Source organism: Saccopteryx leptura, chromosome 5, assembly GCF_036850995.1.
Source record: "Saccopteryx leptura isolate mSacLep1 chromosome 5, mSacLep1_pri_phased_curated, whole genome shotgun sequence".
Classification (NCBI taxonomy): Eukaryota; Metazoa; Chordata; class Mammalia; order Chiroptera; family Emballonuridae; genus Saccopteryx; species Saccopteryx leptura.
In genome coordinates, this window is record NC_089507.1 from 62,394,238 (window position 1) to 62,416,888 (window position 22,651).

At 36.1% G+C, this 22,651-nt stretch overlaps 1 protein-coding gene across 2 annotated transcripts in view; it reads right to left on the reverse strand.

The window, feature by feature from the left end:
* Positions 1-22,651, reverse strand: part of PRKG2 (protein kinase cGMP-dependent 2) — a 109,313-nt gene that overhangs the window by 43,889 nt on the left and 42,773 nt on the right. For both annotated transcript variants that reach the window (XM_066385714.1, XM_066385713.1), the window contains exons 5-12: positions 22,024-22,129; positions 18,756-18,819; positions 11,135-11,212; positions 9,492-9,586; positions 6,359-6,427; positions 4,584-4,682; positions 3,182-3,335; positions 1,174-1,310 (exon numbers count right to left, since the gene is read on the reverse strand). In XM_066385714.1, coding sequence (XP_066241811.1) covers positions 1,174-1,310; positions 3,182-3,335; positions 4,584-4,682; positions 6,359-6,427; positions 9,492-9,586; positions 11,135-11,212; positions 18,756-18,819; positions 22,024-22,129 — 802 coding nt within the window. The remainder of the gene's footprint in view (positions 1-1,173; positions 1,311-3,181; positions 3,336-4,583; positions 4,683-6,358; positions 6,428-9,491; positions 9,587-11,134; positions 11,213-18,755; positions 18,820-22,023; positions 22,130-22,651) is intronic.

The following is a 22,651-nucleotide window of genomic DNA, read 5'->3' on the forward strand; positions in this document are numbered from 1 at the left end:
ATAAATAAGCCTGACCAGGGAGTGGTGCAATAGATCATCAAACCGGAACACAGAAGACCCAGATTCAAAACCCAGAAGTCACCAGCTTGAGTGTGGGCTCATCTGGTTTGAGCAAGGCTCACCAGCTTGCGCCCAAGGTCGCTGGCTTGAGCAAGGGGTCACTCGCTCTGCTGTAGGCCTCCCCCCGCCCCCGTCAAGGCACATATGAGAAAGCAATCACTGAACAACCTAGGAGCTTCAACAAAGAATTGACCCTTTTAATCTCTCTCCCTTTCTGTCTGTCCCTCTCTCTGACTCTCTCTATAGATCTCTAAGAAAAAAAAAAAAAAAAGAAAATGAATAAAACCTATCCATGCACTGCAGCTATTCATCATAGCCTGTTAATGAGATACTGGTTAAAAAGAAGGAAGGATGTATTTTGGGAACATAGTTAATATAAAGATAATTGAATGACCCTATTTCCAGCATTGCTGGGATTCACACTTCTTTTATATTTTAAAAAAAACACGGAAACATGGATTAACAGGATGATTCTTGCAAGGCATTTGATCAAAAAGTATAAATTCTATTCCTTGAAAGGACACCTTATATTACCCAGAAATCACTAAAGCTTCATTAAAACTGTATATGAAAAACTGGCTTATACTACTAAACCATGAATTTACAAGTAAAGACAGCCATGGACTAGAATAACAACGTTCTCTTCCAAACTATGGTGATAGCGACAGCTAGAACAAAGGCTATTAAATGGAACTTCCAGCACTAGGCACAGGGAGAACCACAGTCTGCTGCTCCTTGACCACCTACATGTGCCCAAATGCCACTTCTAGCAGAAATTCAACAGCAGCACACTCCCTAAGGAGTTTCCAATGAATTCTTGCTTCTAAAATTCTGAATCAGGTCTGGATTAAATAATCAATCCAAATTATTTCACTTAATTTTACACACACACACACACACACACACACACACACACACACACACACTTCCCTGACATTTACTCAAAAATAAAAAGATCTGGGTGCTTGACTCCAAATCTCAAACACTGTTGCTGTGACTGGGGTGGGAGTTAAGAGTGGGGCCTCTTCCTCCTCTATCTATCCTCTTGCAGAGAAACACACATTTCCTCGAAGCCAAGAAATCCCAAGTTCTGGAAGCCAAATGTCGACTTACTTCACAACAAAGGGAGAACACAACTCTTCCAGAATCCTCTTTTCTGAGTAGACGTGCTCCTGTTGCTTTGTGTCAACTATGTGCTTCTTCCTTATGCACTTCATAGCAAAAGCAACATTCTCATTTTTTACTTTAACCTACGTAAGAAGAAAAATATCCCTCAAAATTCACTTATGAGGAAAGATCGACAACATCTATATAAAACATGTTAACTAATGAGAGTTAAAATGTTTTCACATTATAAAAGTATGTAAGTTTCAGTCACTTATCCCTCTGGGAACAGTTTAATTCAGGGGTACACACTCCCCCTTCATTGTAACTTCCGAAAAAGTTCACATATCTGGAACATGGTTCTAAAATGTTTGTATTGAAACAAAAAATGAAAAACTCTTATTAGAAGATTTAATGTTTAGAAAGCTATTCAATTTTGAAGGTGACATGAAAAGCTTGGAACAGAATTGCTAAAAAGTGTTCTTCTTTGATTTTCAAAACAAAACATCTATATCAAAATCTATATTGGCACTATTCAATGTCACTAGTCGTATGAAGTTATTTAATTTAAATTAATTAAAAATCAAATTCAGTTCCTTAGTTGCACTAGCCACATTTCAAAAGCTGAACCACCCCCTCTAGCAAGTGGTGACCCTATTGGACAGCGCAGACACAAAACATGTCATCAATGCCGAAAGTTCTATTGTTAAGCACTGCTCTAGATGGACAAACAGAAATTTCCCTTAAAAGGAAATTTTTAAAAAAATTAATGGGGATTTATTCAGATAGGCTTAAAACTCCATAAGCTGATTATATTTGACAGGTAATAAAATTGTGCAGAAATGGTTGCATACCTTGTTTTTCTCACATTTACCATTAGTGCTGCCTATGACTTAAAATAATGGTGAAACTATTGTTTCAATTATAATTATCTAACTATAGAAAAAAACAGATCTTGGCATTGTTAATTCAGTCCTTTTGTCAAGATCTTTGGTGAACAATATCACTACAGATCAATATTGCTCTCTTCTCTCCATATGGCATAGAGACACTACAAATATTTATTGGCCTATTAAGGAATCGTTTCTTCCCCCTCCCTCATCAGAGATGAAGTATTGACTGGGTGTGAAGTGTACTATCCAGAGTCCTCTGGCACCATTTCAGATCTGCTTGTGCCCAGGGCTATCCAACAACTGGAAGTGTCAACATAGTTCCTGGAGGCTAATGTACAGAAAATTATTAAAAATCTGCTAGGCAGAGAAGGGCTTGGAAATTGCCAGGGGTTCAGAGCCATTTGTGTCTAATCAGGTCACAGATCTCCATTCTACGGTTTCCTCAGAGCACATGGTCTGACAATCCCGATCTGCTGCTCCTTGGAGGCTGGTCTGAAAGCTCAGAGAGGTGGCAATGTGGAAGAGGCAGCTGACATCAGGCATGTGTTCCCAGCTGTCCGATCAACACTACACAAGGCTGCTTGCTTGACAAACATCCCTTGCAGTCATCTTTTCTTTTTATTCTGACAGAAAACTTTGAGCAACCCAAAATTAGAGTAATAAAAGCCAAAGACAGATGTGGTAGTAAAGTTGTTGAAAAGATTATTGAAAATTTTGTTTCTATGGCACATGCACAGAACATATTGTTGTTTTTCCTATATAGACAGTCCATGTGTCATGCGTGTATGTGGACACATTTTGCTGTCAGAAATACATTTTTAAGGGTTTCAGAGTCGTTGGGAATGCTTATTTGGTATATTGTTCAATAACTACCATCAAGAAAAATATTCACAAAGGGACGCAATGTAAGAAGCTTGAAATGGCAGCTTCAAATTACTTACTAACATAGACCTGCTACTATAAACAACATGCAGACTGAAGAGGTATTTTCTCAATTCAAAGCAACATTCAAGAGAACAATTACAATCAATACACTCCTCCAAGGCACGCTGGAATATAAAGCAAAACAAACAAGCAAAAAAGTCAAAGGCTTCTCGCAGATGCTTGAAACGTAAACCCCTTACAAGCTCAACTCTTCCGAACCCACCAACGCCCAGTGTTGTGATAATCTCAAGGTTCTGGAATGGGGATGATGAGGAAAATCTGGCCACCTTCTCCTTCAGCTGAATCATCTCCAGAGAGAGGGCTTTGGACAGCTTCTGGTTAGACATGGATCTCCTGCTCAAGAGAAGTGACATACACCTCCTTAGTCAATCAGGGGTCATGGCACACATAACTTTCACTCTTATGACAATCTTATTTCTGAGTCACTCTTGCCTACAGTTGCCACAAAAGCATTTTAGCTTTTATAGGGTCAGATTCAGTCACATCTGGGGAGAAGAACTATAGACTATACAAACAAAAACTAATACACACCCAGTAAGAAACAGACAAATGTCAAACTGAATGAAAGGTAAAAATGAGAAAATTTTGTGGTATTTAAAATAAATCTCAATAAAGTTGTTAAAAAAGAAGAGTCAGTGAGAGGAGATAAGCCTGAACCAGAGAATGACACTCTAAGGACTGTGCCATGCTTTGCTCTTTTTGTCAGATCTTGCAGCTTTCCATGACTGAATCAGAATAACTACTTGTGAAACATAAAAAATATATTTCCTACTTCATACCCAACTATTGGTATTTGGAAACCTATTTTTCTCTTTTATATAAGGTTTACTGCTCTGAATTACATATTCATAAATTGTTGTATTACAAAAGGCCTTTGGAATAAAAGTTGCAAATACAATCCTTGCAAATGTCAGTTTTCTAGAACTTTTGACTCTTCAGCTTTGATTGTACTATCTGGTGCATATATGTTTCAATATTCACCCCACAAAATGTTTTAGCAAAGTATTTTAAAATAAGTTTAATTTTACAAAGTAGATTTTTCTATTCAATATAAATTTTCATCAGTGTTACTATATTTAAAGCCCTACCCAACTCCTTCCTACACACACACACACACACACACACACACACACACGATGACCCTGGGCAATAGTTCCATTATATTTTAAAATAATTCTGACTATACTGCTAGTTTTTGACCTGAAACCAGATTGAATGAGCTACTCTAACACCTTGGCATTCCTGTTTGGTTTCCGTGGACAACAGGAATTGTTTCTGAATTAATGTCCTTTGGAGCTAAGACACCAGACAATATAAAGAATCCTTTTTCTAAGGCCGACTCTCAGGAAATTTCTCCTTACCATTATTACTACTCATCAACCCAAATAAGGAATTGATGACTTATAGACTAAAACAATCATACTACTAGTAAACAGTATCCTATTTGTGATTTAAAAAAATTCCTCCAAATTTTTTAGTGAAGGTGCACTAAAAGTTACTCTAAGAGTAAAGCATACCCCTCCCCCTTCTTCATCAACTGCTATAATCCTATCTGTCTTAGGGAAATATTCCTCCACTTACTTTGCATGTCTTTTTTCATCATCACGATTCAGGTTTGCCACATACCCTTCAAGGTATTTTTGGAGTTCTTCAAAAGTCCCAACTGTTTGGTTGAATGTTCTAAATGAGTAAAATTAAATTAAATTAAAAGCTCTGTGCTGATAGTTACCATTCTTCTTAAGCTCATAAAGGACTATTTCTATGGTTATTCAAGGCTTTGTAAATTGTTTTTCAACAATTTACGCATGTTAGTGTTGCCATAATATGTAGAATAGTTATTAGAAGTTATATAGTAGATCCTTAGAGTTTTTGAAAGCAAAAAATCTGTCAGAAGAGAAAACATTTCCATAGTATTCTGTCTTGCAGTTCAGGTTCAACTCTTTTTAGAAGGTAGCGGAAAGGAAATAGTCTACAGATTGCTTCTCTTCCTGAACACATACTATAGCAGCATGATATAAAGATGGCTAGAAGAAACGGGGAGACCTGGGCAGAAGTCCCTGCTCCCTTGCAGTTGGCACTGTTGGGCGATTCTTTTAACTAACTGTGGACTCACTTTTATCTGTAAGGGAGAGATTGTTCTATGTGTGGATGTTAAGTAGGCTTATTCTGGAGATCAGTTCTCAATATAGACGTACATTGAATCATCATGTTGTATACCTGAAACTAATATATTATGTCAATTGTACCTCAATAAATAATAATAAATAAGTAAGAAATATTGTTAACTTTTTAGGCAAGTAAATGTGCTCATGCATTATGTATAATAGTTTTTAGAGATGCTACTAAGATTTACAGGTGAAATAATTTTATGTGTGTAATTCACTTGAAAATAGAGTGGAGAAGGCAGGGAGGGGTGGTGAAGTAGCATGAACTAAGGCATTAATAAATCATTGTTGAACTTGCATTATGTGGTTCATAAAACCATCCTGTTTATTTTTAAAATATTTGAAATCTTCCAGAATAAACAGACTTTTTAAATGTCCTAAAGTTCTTTCCAGCTCTAAATCTCTACAATTCTGTTCAATAAATGTTGTATGTAATCAGTGATCAACTATATACTCCCTAGTAATACCTCTTGTTATTTTACTATTTTTTGTTAATATTTCATATGACTATACTTATTTCTTTGACTACATTATGACTTTTCTTAAAGAATGACCTAGCTTAGGTATATTAGAATTTCCTTTATTATAATTAATAAATATTCAACTGATTAATGAGATATACAAGGGGTCATATTCAAAAACAATCTGAAGTGAGTTAAGGACACAAAATGAGACTTATTCTGAAAAATAACCTAAGATATTTAGAGATTAATATTGACATACATCACTTGCAAATTACTACAGGTGTTAAATTAAAACTTCTCTGGAAATATATATAGCTAATGAATTTTCACATTTTGTCTGAGAGATGTTTGGTTGCAAAATTTTTGGACTGCCTAGAGCATTTTAGAAATAAATTATGAAATTGTTCACTATATTAGGTAGGAAAAAATCCATATATACTAATAAGCTTATTTCTTTGGAAGATGCAGAATCTAAATTTATTGCTAATATTTATGTACAAACTTTGCACACAAAATATTTAGTCTGCCAGCATCTGCCACCACCACAGACAGATTCAGAAGGCCCAGTTCCTTCCCATGAATTTTAATAGAATGTACTCGCAGCTGAAGATTTGCCAGCACTTCTAAGCGGTGATGAATAGAAGACAGATGGGCCCTTCAATAAAAGAAGGCCAAGTCTTCAAAGGTGACAGTAGCCTGACTTCCCCAACAATATCAATGTACTCACTCTCGATCTATAACCAGGCATGCGACATCATTTTCCTCAGCAATAATGTTAGCTGATCTGACATCCTCACTGTAGACAAAAACAGGAAAGTCAATTTTCAACAGTTAGAAATTAAATAACTGTTTTTATTAGGGAATCTGCTACTTGTATACAACATCATCATTTAAACCTTCCACAGACTATGTTTTTTCTTTTTTTAACATCATAAGCTATACTCCATTCTTTTCAAAAACACACACACACACAAAAAACAAAAATAAAAAACAGTTTGAAATATGTTCCAATAAACATTATGTATAAAAGAAATTCAAGGGACAAAAAGATAAATGTACTAAGAGAATGCAGAGGAGTCAATGACTGCAAGTAGGCATGAAATCTTATTCTGTTCTTGTGTCTGTCAAAATAAAACAGCTCTTCTCTGATCAACAGGGAATTCCGAATGAATTGGAAGGCAAAATATGAAATTAACTGATCAAAGAAATTTATTGGACAAATATGCACATAATATTATAAACCAATCAAGAACAAAGCCCAAAGAAAGTGTTTTTAATGGCCTATCACTCAGTTAATGAAATAACACTAAAATATTTTCATTTCATGGAATCTAATATGTATACCATCTTCCATTAAAATCTCTAAAAGTATGACTTACAACTGATGATGAGTCATAGTGTAGTTAACAGCAATGTCTTTCTTTCTTGGGGGTATATAATGTAATGATGCATCTTACAACTGATATCTTCAATACAATAAATTACGGCATGTAACCTAATGATGGTAAATTTAGTAACCTAATGAATACCAATGGGTCAAACACTGGGTAAAGTATATATTTAGAGACTTTTATTAAATTAGTTTCCTGCTTCTATTAGTTATAAAGTAAAGACACCGAGAAAAAAGCACCCTCATATGGCATCCAATGCTCTGAGTTCATTTAAGGTAGCCTGGAGTAGCTGGCATATTGAGAACGCTTGAAGCAACTTCATCAAAAGTAGCATCACACAAAGTATGGTTCTTTTCTCTTCCTTTAACAATGGGACAGAGAAAACCTTGGCAGCACATCTCTATATTCCAAAGTCCTCTACTCCCATGGCTGGCATCAGCATATCTTCTGACATGACTCACAGTCCCTCCCAAGTTTATAGGGTCCTTGCTAGAAGGCATCAGTGAAAAAACTTAAGCTTGATTAGCTTTTGATTTGGTAGCTAGGTAGTTTGTACTCAACTTGTATGTCTGTACCTATCTATAAATACATAGGTATAGATGTGATTTTGGATGTGAGCCACCTATTTGATTTGTGAGTTCAAAAAAAGAAGAGGTATGACATCCTTTTCACTCGTCAGTGTCATCGTTTTGACTAGAAATATTCTCTGCAAACACTTCATAAGTATTAGGTGTTTGTAAATACATGTTTCTTTAATAAGGTCTGTGTAAGTACCATGGATTTATTTTTGCACATAAAATTCTGAAATAACTCCTGGGACTATTTAATGTCAAGTCATGGAAATATATAGACTATAAGGAGCATCATGTCACAGTCAGTGGCCCTAAGAAGTGATAGTATAAAAATACACAAAAATGTACAAAATATATGTATCCCACTCCCCTTGTTGATTTTAGCATTATGTTTTCAAATGCTTTGGGAAGTTGGATGCTTACATTAAATATAAATTCCCATTTCTCAAGGAAAAACACTGTAATTGTCTAGCTGCAACATATAGCACAAATTATTTCAGATCCAGCAAAACAAGACAGCATACTTCCTTTCAAAAGCTATTTAGAATCTATAGTACATTTATGAAGTTCTCCGGACTTTTAAACTTTAATTGTTTAGCTTGGATATATGAGAAGAATGATCTGTAAATGTTATGAACCAATACATTGAAAGCTGAAATAATAATATTACATAATGATATTACACGAATCTATCCTATTCTGTCACAAGTAAGCAAACGACAAAGGACAATTTCTCTATTATTGAAATATGTTCATTACCAGCAGAAAATAGGAAGGAAAAACTCTTTAAATATAATTTTTGAATTGTTTACATAGTAGCCATAACATTAAATTTAATGTTGAATTTTCTTTAAAAAAGAACAACCTTATGATTTTTAAATAAAATTTGTCTTCAGATATTAATTTATAAACACTTTTTTTTTTGTTCTGTCCCATATAATCCTGACATACAAATCAGCAGAGTTGGAGCTTTCTAGACAAAAGCTAGAGGACAATAAATAAAGAGAAATGCTCCTTTTTATAAGCATATGATTTTATTTTATTTATTTTGTAAAATGAAAGCATTTAGTAATAGCATAAATTTTAAGGAATTTCTTAACTAATTTCAGGTATTCATTCAAAAACAAGTGCAACTCCCCAAAAAAGGTGTTTCTCAAAATTTTAAATTGATCTTTTATAAAGTTATTTACATTTACAAAAATGTAATTCTTCAGACTTGAGGTTTTCTTAGTTCCAGGAAGTAGAAAGTATCTCCCTGAACCACTTGATTAACCTTTATAAATATTTCTTCCATAAGTTAGATTGGGGAGGGAGATAAACACATAATATGGGATGTACAAACATGTGTTATAGAATTGGGCATATGAAACCTGTATAATTACGTTAACCAGTTTCACCCCAATAAATTCAATTAAAAAGTAAAATAAATTTATATAATTTAAGGTTTCGAAAAGTTATATCAACCAAATAAATTCATACCTCAAAAGACATAAGGTACAGGTAAAAATTTCAAATATATTAAGTTGTTTCTAAACTTGTAAAATGAGCTGAAAATATATAAAGTCATGATATAATGTTATTTGAAAAAGAGGAAAAAAAGGTAACATTTCAAGCCCTGGAAATATAAAAGCATGTTCTTAAGAGAAAGTTGTGATTTTTACTCCTTTGATCTCTTTCTCTCTTTTTTTAAACTAAAAATTCTAATAGAATACCGTATTTTCACTAGCTAACTTATGATTTTCTAACTTATTTTCTATGTAAAAATATTTCACATATTTTGTTTAATTCCTGGTCACTGGCTATCATTAATTTGGAAGCTCAATTTGACCACTCTAAAGGAGTAGTTAGACATACAAAACAAGCAAAGAATTATTTTAGTATGGTATCATGGACTCACCTGATAAGAGCTTTTTCTCCAAAGTATTCTCCTTTCTGCAGTGTTTTTATCAGTTGTGGCTGATCGTGGCCCTCTGTACTCTGGGTAACTTTTACCTAAATTATGTCAAAATATTAAAAAGAAAAGAGAAAAAAGAGAATCTGAGCATATCTCTATTCAACCAGATCTTCCAGCTCTATATAAACCTGACTGAACAAGGACTAATTCTGCAGTAGTTAGGACAGTCTGGATGGACTGAGCAATCCCATGATTTAATACAATCACACGCCTCCATCTTCTGTAAGACGAGGAGTCTCCATTCAAATCCCACCTCCCAAAGTTAAATTTTTTATATGTGAATCTAGTGACTCTTTTCTAGGAAAACTCAAAGAAAATAACAATAGTCCTGTGGAAACCTTGTTTCAAAAAGCCAAATAGGGTTGACAAATTAATCAAGAATAACACTGAGTATCAGGAGTTCTGAATCTGATGTTTCTAACTGGCTCGCTGAGTCCTGTGAAGCTTCTAAAACTGAATGAAATATGTGGATGCAGAGAAGGGTCCACAAACTTTACAGGTCATTGTGACCCACAGTCCAGGCAGGTTTAAGGTCCCCCATGGCAGAGACTAACAAAAATTTCAGTAGTCCTTGTTTGTGGTTAGAATTATTCCAACTCAGGATGGTAACAGGGTTGCTTCATGTTGATTAGAAATTCTGATTAGTATTTATCTAAGTCACAATTTTAAAAAGCGTTTGAAAATTGTTTATTAGCCCCGATTATTTCAAAGAATGGGGTCCAGGATGGGGAGATATAATAAAAGTGGTTCTGAGTGTTGAAGAGTTTCTGAGATTTGAAACCATTTTTTAATTTTTTTTTTATTTCACTGGCGGCCCAGTTCCAAAGTTCAATCACAAACCAGTTTACAAAGGGCAGTGCCTGACCCTCTGATGATGAACCTTTCCATGAAAGAAAAAGCATTTGTAAAATCCCAACAGTTTACAGACACAAGTGGTCAAGATTTTACTCTTTCCTACAGTATTTAACAATGTTTTTATCTCTGAGGACCACTGTAAAGAGTCAACATAGGAACCACTGGCATTATCCACACAATATCTAGGTGAAATAAAAAAAGATCCATTGCATATATTGGTATAAAATTTTCATCACTTCTAAGTCAATTTAAGCTATTGTGTATGAACTGAAGTCCTGAGACAGATTGTTCTCTAGCTTGATGCCTGGTCATCGCTGTCCTCCACTGTTGAGTTCACTCTCCTCCACCTCCTGCTGGTCATATCTGCTGGACTGGAAAATGTTCTAGCCCTAGTCTTGGACCCTTCAGCTGATTGCAAATCACATACTCATAGCTAGACAGGACCTTAGAAACAATCTCACATTACACACAATGAAATGCGGTCCAAAGATAATCAGGTGACCTGCTACGGTCACTGGGAAGTTACTGTCTCCGCTGAAATGCATCAGAGTTCCTATACTCCCAAATCAGTGCTCAACCTCACCCCACAGGACTCTTCTGTGCAGAAACTCCTTCACCCATTCAGTGCAGCGGACTTCTTACGCTGCAATGCAGAGCACTGCCGCATTTGTGGCAAAATGATTTGAGAAGGCTTTCTGATATAGTTAAAGTGAGCTATAATTAATATTTACCGTTCCTTTGGCTAAAATGAAAAAAGTACTTCCTTCCTCGCCCTCTCGTATAATGTAATCTCCTTTGTCATAGTATTCCTGTTGGGATGAGAGGGAAAAGAATAGGTTAGAGCCAGTTGGAGATGTACCAATGAAGACATCAATGAAACAGAACTCCTCGTGTCTTTGAAATGAACATTCCACACCTGTTTCTTATTTTTTTAAACTACAGTAGTAAACTGTGGGGGAAAAAAAGAGATTTTTGCTTTATTGTCTGCATTTATGTTTATCTTTCACAGAAAGAAAATCACCTGGAGTACTGGATTTCAGGCATAGAGACTGAAGACATGAAGACAAATGTGAGCAGAGAAGCATCACTGACATACAGGTGGGCTTCGCCTACACAACCTACGTAAAAACTGTTTAGTGACCTTCCACAGTCTGAAACCGTCTACAGAGTTTAAGAACAACAAATAATTAATAAACTGAAAAAATGATCCCCAATGGGTATTAGGAATATCCGCTTCCACTTCTAATTCCTTGAAGAGCAAAAGCTAGGAAAATTCTGTATAAACAGAACATAGCTCTTTCACATGAATTTGTTCCAAAGATTTATCGTTACGAAAGGCTGACATTAGACTTTTTCCATGTAAATTCTGTTTTTCGATGCAGGTTTCTCCTTAGGAAATCTCAAACTGTCGCTTGTTTCCTTGCTTTCCTGGTATATGTGGGTATAACCAAAGAATTCTTGAGCAGAGAAAAGTCATTCATCCACCTGCCAGACCGAAAGAGCAATTCAGTCTCCCAGAGAAGATTAAAGATGGATTAAACTGTCTACCCCTACTTTGCTTTAATGTGATTTTTGTCTCAAAGTCACAGAACTAAAATGGATCTCTTAATCATTTCTACAAGCAAAAACGGGCTTGTTTAATTTTTTTAAAGGAACAATTAACCACATAATAGCTGTCTCTTATTTTTCTTTTAGACTTGACAGTAAAATGCAAACAAACTATTGGGTCTACTGTGTTTCAATTTCGTTTTTTGGTCATTTACTCTGAAAACCTATTTACAATCACGGAATCAACATCACTGCTAATAGTAATGAACATACCTTTTATTCACATAGTGCTATATGCATTTGACAATACCTTTCAAACTCTCATGAACGGAATGTCCTAGGGGAAAAATATTTGAACTCAAACAGATCTAGATTCAAATCCTAGTTCTGCTGTGAATTTCACGTCCATCAATCCATGAAGTTCAAATAAGAACATTTACCTTCAGAGATTGAGAGAAGAGAAGCACCTTGGTTTTCTATGGCTGCTGAAACAGATAACCGCACACTTAGTGACTCAAAACAACACCCTTAAACTGTGTCTGTGTGTTGGACAATCAAAGCTCAGTGTGGCTCAACAGGATTTCTTCATTGGTCTCTCAAGACTAAACTCAAGGTGTCAGCCAGGCTGTGCCTGCTCCATTCTGGAGGCTCTGGGGAAAGGTCTGCTTCCAAACTGAGTCGGGTTGTTGGCAGAATTCAGTTCCTTGTGGTTGTAGGATAAGGTCCCACATCCATGCTGGCTGGCATCCCAGAGGCTTCTCCATCCAGTCCTTACACAAAGTCCCCTACACTTCAGAACCAGCAACAGCACGTGGACTCCTTCCTCCACTTGGAATCTCTCTGACTTCCGCTTGTGCTGCACCTCTGACTCCAGCCAAAGAAAATTCTTGGTTTTCAAGGGCTCACGTAATTATATTTGGCCTATCTAGATAATCCAGGATAATCTTATTTTAAGGTCCAGAACCTTGATTACATCAGTCAAGTCCCTATTGCTATGTAACATAACATATTCCGACAATCCAGAGATAGGTGTCTGGACATTTAGAGGGGGCCTATTCTATCTACCACAATAAGCCAATTAGACACAATAGTTTCTTTAAAGCATTAAAAGTAACTGAAACATAGTAAAACTCAATGTTTGCCACATTAAGGAGAATAACAATGGTTTGCTGAGCTGTTACTTAAATCTCCTGGATCTCAGTTTCTCTTTCTGTAAAATTAAGATTGTATAACCTACCAGCTTCATGTTGTTTGAGAACTAGGTGAGACATTGCTTCTCAAGCACCTGGTGGCACATTTGGTACATATCAAGCACCTGGTGACTGTTAATTTTTATGAAAGAGGCCACGAGTGGGTCATCACAATCTTCCACAGTAAATCATACTTCTCAGGGCCCTGCTGTGGCCATGTGATCAAACCCTAGCTAAAAGAATCTGCACAGAAGTGATGTGTGCCTCCTCCATGCCAGGCCCATGAACCGTTCGTTTCAGGTACGTGTCTTCATACTTTTGCCTCAATCATAAAGACATGGCCCTTGCCTGACCTGTGGTGGCACAGTGGATCAAGCTTCGACCTGGAATGCTGAGGTCACCCGTTGGTTCAAAACCCTGGGCTTGCCTGGTCAAGGCATGTGTGGGAGTTGATGCTTCCTGCTTCTTGCCCCTCTTCTCTCTCTCTCTCTCTCTCTCTCTCTCTCTCTCTCTCTTCTCTAAACTGAATAAAGAAATAAATAAATTAAAAAAAAAAAGACAAGGCCGAGAGCTCTTGGAAAACAATGGCTTGGATTTCTGAATAACTCTTTGGATCCAACAGGGACCATCTTCCTTGTACAGATTTTATGTAAGCAAACGACAAACTTCTTTTTTAGTTGGAAAATAATTATTCTGAGTTTTCTTCATCAGTCTGCATATGCCGATTTTTTAATCTTTCTCATTTTAGCTTTATCACAAGCCTTTGCTATATCCATGCTAGGTTTTATAGGTGAGATGGTTATGACCCTTGGAGGTTAAGGGAGTGACCACACACTGCAGTCCAGTATCTTCACTACACAGCTAATGTCCAGTCCTCTTCACTAAAACGCTGGCGTCGTGGTGGACGTTCCTGTCTCAGGGAACTCTCCAGTCTCTTCTGTCCCCATCTCAGTGTCGGTCACCATACCCACTTGGAGCAGCGGAACATGCAGAATTTCTGAAGTGTTCTTAGGTGTTCTTCAATTATTATAAAGACTTTCTGGCATGAGAGGACGCACAGCTTGACTTCCTGTCAGTCTAATTAGCTAAAAGGAAAACCCTTGAAAGAGAACACTGAGGAGCAGTTTGTTGTCTCTCAAGAGACAACCTTCCTAGCAGTACTTTTCCCAGGGTTGATTCTTGGTCACCCAAAATCATGGGAGGAAGATAAATAATACCTCCCAGTATGTTGACAGTAACTTCATAGATCAGAAAAGACCATGGATGTAGGTCAGACCAAAAATATATAGTGGTAAGTACTGGCTATGATGCTAAACTGGTCAGTGTTTGTCAAGCGGGGAGGGCAGCCAGTCCAGCCAGGGTGGTCACCAAGGCCAAAAAGAGAAATGCAAACAGTGTGGTAACATTGCAAAGGGGTCCTTGGAGGACCAAGAAGCATAGACGCTATCCTACAAAGCAGTGGTTTTCAGACATTTCTCACTCTGACCTACAGTCAGAAATCCATTTTACATGCACACCCAGATACATGCAAGCACACACACATACAGACATTCGAATAAAACTAAAACATTTTTCAAAATAATATTTATCCTTATTACACTGATATTTAAAAACAATGTTCCTCTAAATTGGTTTTATGACCCACTAATGTGTCCCACAATCTGAATAAGATGTTTTAGAAGAAGATTCTAGAAATCCAGAAAGTACTTACTGAGGGTATTACAAGAGGAAAAAGGAAGGAACTAATTCTAGGACAGACTGAGAGGCAGAGGGCAGAAGAAAATTATACAAGCAGCAACAGCTAAAGATAAAAATATTTTTCTATGTAAAAAAAAATGCTCATTTTGTGATAGTCTAGCAAAATGCTAAGGCCTGAGTGCCTGTAAAAAACAAAACAAAACAAAGCAAAATAACCTATATAAAACCAGAAGAAAAAACCCAAGGTAATGAAGGGCAGAGACACAGAAGTTACAGGTTTCCTTTAGAGTGTGGCTAGAAACAATTATTGATGATATACAATCAGATGTAGGACACAGACATACCCCACCCCCCCCTGTACTATGTGACTTTGCATCCAGGTTGGATGCTTAAGAAACTGTATACAGTTATTTGGGTGGTTATCAGCAATTTTTTTGTTTCAACAAGGATAATAGTTAAAACACCTTAGCAATTTTAAAACAAGCACACCTAGAGAAGTAGACCCTAGCGATCATAATTTAGTACCTGATTGCTTAATGTCAGGAACCCGAGTCTACAAAATGAAAACCTACAGAAATCCCTCTGACTTGCACAAGCCAACTAAATTCTGTAGTTAACAGACTGAAAGAACCCACACAGATGTGGCCCATCACCCTCTTGTTTTTGTAAAAAAGAAGACCCTAGTGGGCCCACCACAATTAACTGACAATTGCTAGTGACAGAGGCTTGACCACAAACCCTAATCTTTGGACCTTGGACAAGTAAACTTTCTGCAACACCTAGCTGCCCCACCTGTAACTAAATGGACCATAAACTGCGGCAAAATCTGTAACTGTCTCAACTTTCTTATAGCTCTGGATGTAATCATTAAAGTGAGAAAACCCTCTGGATTATGCAAGTGTTAGCAGGAACAATAAGGAAGACTAGACTTTTAAAAAATGATTATAAAAAGGAAAATTCCTGAATGAAGAGGCAGACTGTGGCAAACTCTAAATGTATCCTGTGCATAACTTTAAGCTAGTGCTTCTTTGATTTTAATAAGCAAGCATAAGACTTGCATAGTTATTTTACTTATTTATTTATTTGGTGACAGAGACAGAGAGAGGGACAGATAGGGACAGACAGACAGGAAGAGAGAGATGAGAAACATCAGTTCTTTGTTGCAGCACCTTAGTTGCTCATTGATTGTTCTCTCCTATGTACCTGGACTGGGGGGCTACAGCAGACCACGTGACCCTTTGCTCAAGTCAGCGACCTTGGGCTCAAGCTGGTGAGCCTTGCTCAAACCAGATGAGCCCACGTTCAAGCTGGCGGCCTCAGGATTTCGAACCTGGGTCCTCTGTGTCCCAGGTTGACGCTCTATCCACTGTGCCACCACAAGGTCAGTCAAGACTTGCAGAGTTAAAATAAGGATTTCTGGGCCCCTACTCTACCCAAATTTCTGATTCAGTAAGTGTGAGGTGGTACCAAGAAATCTGTCTTCTAAGCAGCACCATGGGTGATCTGAGTAAGGACGAGGACATTCCATATACCCCATCCCCACTCCACTGCCACCACACTTCCAGTTTCCTGGAAGATTGAATGTCAGAGTTGTAGTGCAGAGGGTCACTGAGTCAAATACCAGAGCTCTGTAACAAAGAGGTGGCTTTTCCATCAACCAGAGTCAACTCTCATGCTCCCTGGATGGATCACCATGTGGAGGATCAGAAACTCCTCCCACTCTTTGTCTTCCACGCTGTACAAACTGCCAGGTGCAGAAGTTACATTATCATTTTCATTATCATTAATAATTACACTGCTTTCCGAATCTGTATCATGTTTTATGATGTTTTTTAGTTAACTCTTAAAGCATACTAGTGATTATGTTGGTACTTCTCCCACTTTCCTTTTCACATCAGAACCTGAAGAGAAGCGTATAGGCAATGTCTGACTGACTCTAGGGCTGAATGTTCTGGGTGATTTAAGCTAAAGCAAGAGATGCTACTGGAACACTACACAATTGGGGCCATTTGGTCTAGGAGTTCAACAGTCAAAGTCTTGACAAACAAACACGTCAGGTCAATTGCTTGGTGATGGGAAGCACTGATCCTCCTTCCCCGTCCCTGCACAAAAATTTAAAAACTTCCAAATCAACATGCCAGATGCAGCCTGTTTTTCGCAAAGATTATAGAGCCAGTTTGGGGACAGCTGGTCCTAGCACTAGTGACTGGCTGTTGTCAGGACCCTGTTGATGGGTCATCAGTCCAACCTATTCTGGTAAACAATGTGCTTTTTTTAGAGCTACATAGATCCCATTACTCCCTTGTTAATCCCTTTCCGCATCTGAGAATTTTCACCTGTTACAGAGTGACATTTGTTTGCCAGGTATGAATAAAGAGCTCTTTATAAACTATGCTGCTGTCTGTCAATGCGGAGCTATAATAAAGCCTTCTAGGGTGTTTTAAAAGATGAGAATACCAAACTCGAATTGTGTGTTAATTAATACTGGATTTGAGCCCCCCTCATCCATATATTCAGGAGCTGTTGCCTGTGGCTGCTATAAATATGTCTAATTTACCATTTATTTTTAATGATACTAAATTTTAATATCTGCTGTCAGCATAGAATTCCCTGCTGGTGAATATACTCTATTAGTATTATATTAAAACCAGATTTTCCTCAGTTAATAAAAAATACAGGGCCTCTCCAGCTTAAAAAAAAAAAACACTCTCAGAAATTAGGATAAATTATTAATTTGCAACATCTGTGATTGGGTTATATTACACTGAGAAAATCCCAAGAGATGCAGGACAAGCAGTCCTCTTGAAAATGACTTCATAAGTGAACACCTTGGGGGACACAAGGCCAAGGCACTGTGTCATCATGGCCTGTCCTTGATAAACTGCTGGATGGAGTCCATGAATTGTAAATGGAAACATTACTGGTGTCACTTACACTTAAGGATGAAATGATCAGCGCTTCCTTCTCAACAGATATTAGTTTACATTGTATATTGTGATTGACAGAGGCATGAATACGTCAACAGTGTTGCAAACTTGGGGAGGGGGTTGTTTTGTTTTCTTTGGTTGTTTTGTTTTTTGTCTCCTGTTGAGAACAGCTTTATAAAAGCTTAGAGTCTGCATGTGACACCTTAATTATTCTTACCTTCTTTTGAATTCCAGATAACTCATTTTGGTTTCAATGAAACTGACCCCCTAAAAAGTTAGGGGAAGGTTATTTGCTTTGCATTTTAATGTCTCAAGTCTGAAGAAGTTTTCATATACTGCATCTCATTAAACTCCAAGGTACCTGTCATACAAGCATTATTCACTAAAGACTTGACTAATCTTGGACTAGAACCAACCTCTGGGTGACGCTTAATATGAGTTTTTGGACACATTCCAATATGCAGGTTTTCTCCCTAGATATTAAAAGAGATAAAATGCTTCTTAAGTGCAGGTGTTTTTTTTTTTTTTCCTGATGTATTTTCATGGTCTCTAGAGTCTTCAAGTATGAAGTATTTCAGAGCCCTGATTCAGAAGCCTGTCACCAAAAACTCCCATTTAATCTTTCTCCATTTCCTAATTACACATCACTGAGTCCTTTATGCTATGAAAATTCTGTCAGGGATTGTGATGTTAATGGCAAAAAATCAAATGCTTCTTTAGTAAGGCAGATTAGTTTTATAAAATATACTAAAAAGATTAAAATATGTAAGTCAAATGTCACTTTACATATGCAAATCTAGTCACCTGAAGCTGTCCCAGCCCCGTAATTCATTGAAAACTGGTCTAATGTGTTTTCACAATAGAAACCTTTTCCGGTCTCTGTAGACCATGACCTACCATTGTTTCCTTTCTATTCATTTACAGTGCTGTGAGTGCCTAAATTATACAATCTCTTAACAAAATGTATTTTTTGCTTTAAAACTTCTTACCACTTCCAAGCAGTCAATGATCTTGGTTAATTTGTCTTCAGGTAAATTCTTCAGCAAGGATACACTTGAAAATTAAAAAGAGACATTTATTTCTTTATCTTCCTAAACTATAGATATGCACCTAAATGTAGATTCAAAAATCTTTACATGCATGTAAAATTGTACTTTAATTTTTCCAAAGTATCCAAACATATTACATGAAAATAGCTAAATTTCAAATACTTTAAAATTATATATAACATATATAATCACAGACATTTATCATAGGCAAATAAGTAAAATTAGTAAGATAGCATAAAGGGAAAAATCAAATTTTGTTTTTATGGGGGGCAAAAAATCCATTTTACATTTGTTGTTGGTTTTCAAAGTGAATCACTTCTGAAATGTGTTCTTTCCTCCATATCTCTTTTATTAGCATGAGTGAGATGCTCTGCTTCCACAGGAGGATCAGAGTTTCATCTCTATCCTTATAATTAAGTAAAGACTGAATCTAGGAGGGGAATGTAGGAATTAGCATAAAAATGATCTCTGATTAGTCATATTATGTTGTCTTTTAAAATTAATGATAGCCAGAGGCATGTAATAGAAACATTTTTATAAATAATAATATAAAGAAAATGAAATAGAATACAGAAACTTATCTGAAAAAAAAACACAAACAAACCAGAAATTCATCTAGTATGATTAACCAATCAAGATGATTAAATTGCTCTACTAGAAAAATGTCTCCTCTACTTTACCCATTTTTTACAAATGATTTTATGGGGATGACATTGGTTAACATAATTATACAGGTTTCATGTGTCCAATTCTACAACACGTTTCTGTTCACCACCCCCAAGTCAAGTCTTCATCTATCACCATTTATCCCCGCTCATACCTCCTCCATCACCCCCCGCCCCCAGCCATCATCACACTGTTGTCCATGTCCATGAGATTTCTCTTTCTTTCTTTCTTTTTTTTTAACAATTTTCACTCAGGACTGTTGATAAAATTTCTGTAAGATGACTATGTCTTTTTTACTATCTAAAATTTGAAACCCCCCAAAAATAATAGATGCTACTCAAATACATGATTTGATCTGGTTTTTGAAATAAAAAGAGCTCTAAACCAACTCTTGCACATGTGCAGGAGCAGCAGGTGGTCAGGAGACAGGTATAAGGATGCTTGCCTCAGAACCGTTTGTAATTGCCAAACACTAGAACAACCTCCAAGAGGACAGCAGATAAGAACTCTACAATGGAAGAAATGACTGAACTAACCAAATGGATGAATCTTAGAAAAAAAATACTGAGTTCAAATTGAGTTGCAAAATAACACCATTATTTAAAGTGTTTAAAAACAGGCTAAATCGAGCTATTGGCAAAATAGTAAAGAATAATACTAAGAGAATAATTAGTACTAAACTTCAAAACATAGACTGCCCCAATGAGAGGGGTAAGAGGCTGAGGAATGACATGGGAGCACATGAGAATAACAAGGTTACTAACTTTCTATTCTTGGGTCAGACAATAACTTGACAGTGCCCATTTTGTTAATATGTTTTATAAATTACATATGTACTATATAACTTTTATATACATCACACACTTCAAAATAAAATGATATAAATAGAAAAAGAAAGAGCTTAGTTACTATGTATTATGAAGGAAAGAGAAATGTATTTCTCTAATATGTCTCCTTATTGAAGAAAGATAAGAATGTGACCAGAGAATGCCATTGATTAATACAGGTCTATCATGAAAGAATGTTTTAGTTCTGCTCCACGGTGGGATCTACAACGTTAGTGAAAATTCTCTCCCATAAACCAATACCTTTGGGAATTGGTGAGAAAATCAATGTGAGGAAAAATCCTTTGTCTGTCTCCCCTCTATGAAGGCAAAGATCAGGTTTATCTTGAACACCACCTTGTTTAGGGCTTGGCAATAAATATTTGTTGAATGAATGCATGAATCAGATAAAATAAAGGAAGGAAAGAATATGTACTAGTAAATTTTCTGAGCTTCTTCCACTAAGCCAAAACATAGTAGACTACAAAGGAATGAATTGCTATGCCTAGTGGCTCAGGTTTTATTTCAGACATACAAATGCAACCCACAAGCACTGGTTTATTCATTTTTCATCCCTTCCCCCTTTTTTTTCCCTTGCATAAGTGTGGTTCCTTAGCTTTAAACGCTGACATGTGTTGCTCAGTTATTAAATGCTGAGATCACCTACACTAAGTTATTGTTTGTCATTATTGTTTGTCATTATTGCAGCTCTCTACTAGAAGTAATTATTGACTCTAGGAGAGTAAATCAGGAAGCTTCTATACAAGAAACATTAATGCCTGCAATGTTCTACCTATCAGCAATGCATTCATTTAATATTTATTGAGTCCTCACTATATGCAAGGCACTGTACAACCCTAAAGCCATTACTTTTTCAGGCTAGTTATACAAGATAAAATCCATATACTTTAAAACAACTTAAAATTTATTTTTAGTAACTGCTAGACATTTTATTATTATTACCACTTATTGTAGGTAACAATTTATTAGAGTATGTATTAAAGCTTCAGAGATTGTCAAAACTCCCACAAAAGACACAAAAATAGTTTAAATGAGAAAATTATACTTCCCCACATTTTTTTAAAATGTGTAACTGACTTTTTCAATTACAGAGGTATTTCTCTCTATATAATTTTATGTATCTAAGTAGTTGGGGATATGTAACAGTTCACAAAATAAGTATGTTCCAAGAATCTATGCCATCATAGCAAGCACTGTAATGTTGTTGGCATGTAAATTTGCTGCAAATACAATAATCTGGAAGATAGTCTGGCTATGCAAATGAGAAAAAGAACACCTCTGGTAAAGCAAGTAAGAATAATAAAATAAATTCATTTCAATATTATTTTAAACCAAGCATTATTAGAAAGATTATCTTTTGCTAACCTCTTCCAAATCACAGAATGTCTTTCAAAGTCAAGTGAACAACCCAGATGAATATTTTAGGCTTTTTTTTTCAATTTTCTATATAGTATGCAATGACTCCATCTAAACAAGGGAAAATTAGCAGGAAAAATAAAGCAAAAGTCAGTGCATGAGGCTAATGGGAAACAATATTATAAAGAGTGGCACTTACTGCACAGGAATACTTCTGGTTGAATTTGTGGAAAACACTTAAGTAAGAGAAGCTACAGTGAAATAGTTATACAGATAAAACCAACATATCCACAAGCTGGCTACACCATCTTTTGCTCTTTCCCCCAATGTGTTATTCTTACCTTCTGAGGAAGTTTCTGTACTGTTCATCTCTAGCTTGAGCTGTCCTTCTCATTATATTCTGGAATACCTCTCGATCTAGTGCCCAAGTTTTAACATTGGTAATAGCTTCAAAAAAAAAAACAGAGCAAGTAATAAAATATTATTTAGCCCACATTAGAAAAACATTCCAAAATATTAGTCAATAAATTTTGTATGTTTTCATAAAATGACATTCCTTGGAAAATGCATTATTTAAACATGTCAATGGAAGGAAAGAGTGATACAAATAGTGAATAACTTTATAAAATCATTTTTGGCTTTCTTATGAATTGTGGTTTGAAAGTGAGTAGCCAAAGATTTCCTTTCTAATTATGTTTTACTTAGGATGATATTAAAATTAGTTTGCAATTCCCTATTAAGCACTACATCATCAGGACATATTTCAGATTTGTGGTGTAAACCAAGAGAAAGCCAGCCAGCCCATAGCTAATTCCAAAAGTGAAGAAAAATTCACAAGCAGATAATTGAAAGTTAAAGATCTCTGGGTATCTGAGTATGTTTTATGTTTTTGTATGTTGTTTAGATATTGCTGCTAAAGAGAGCAAATATTTTTTAAGGATCTGTATGGTTACTATTATATAAAATGTA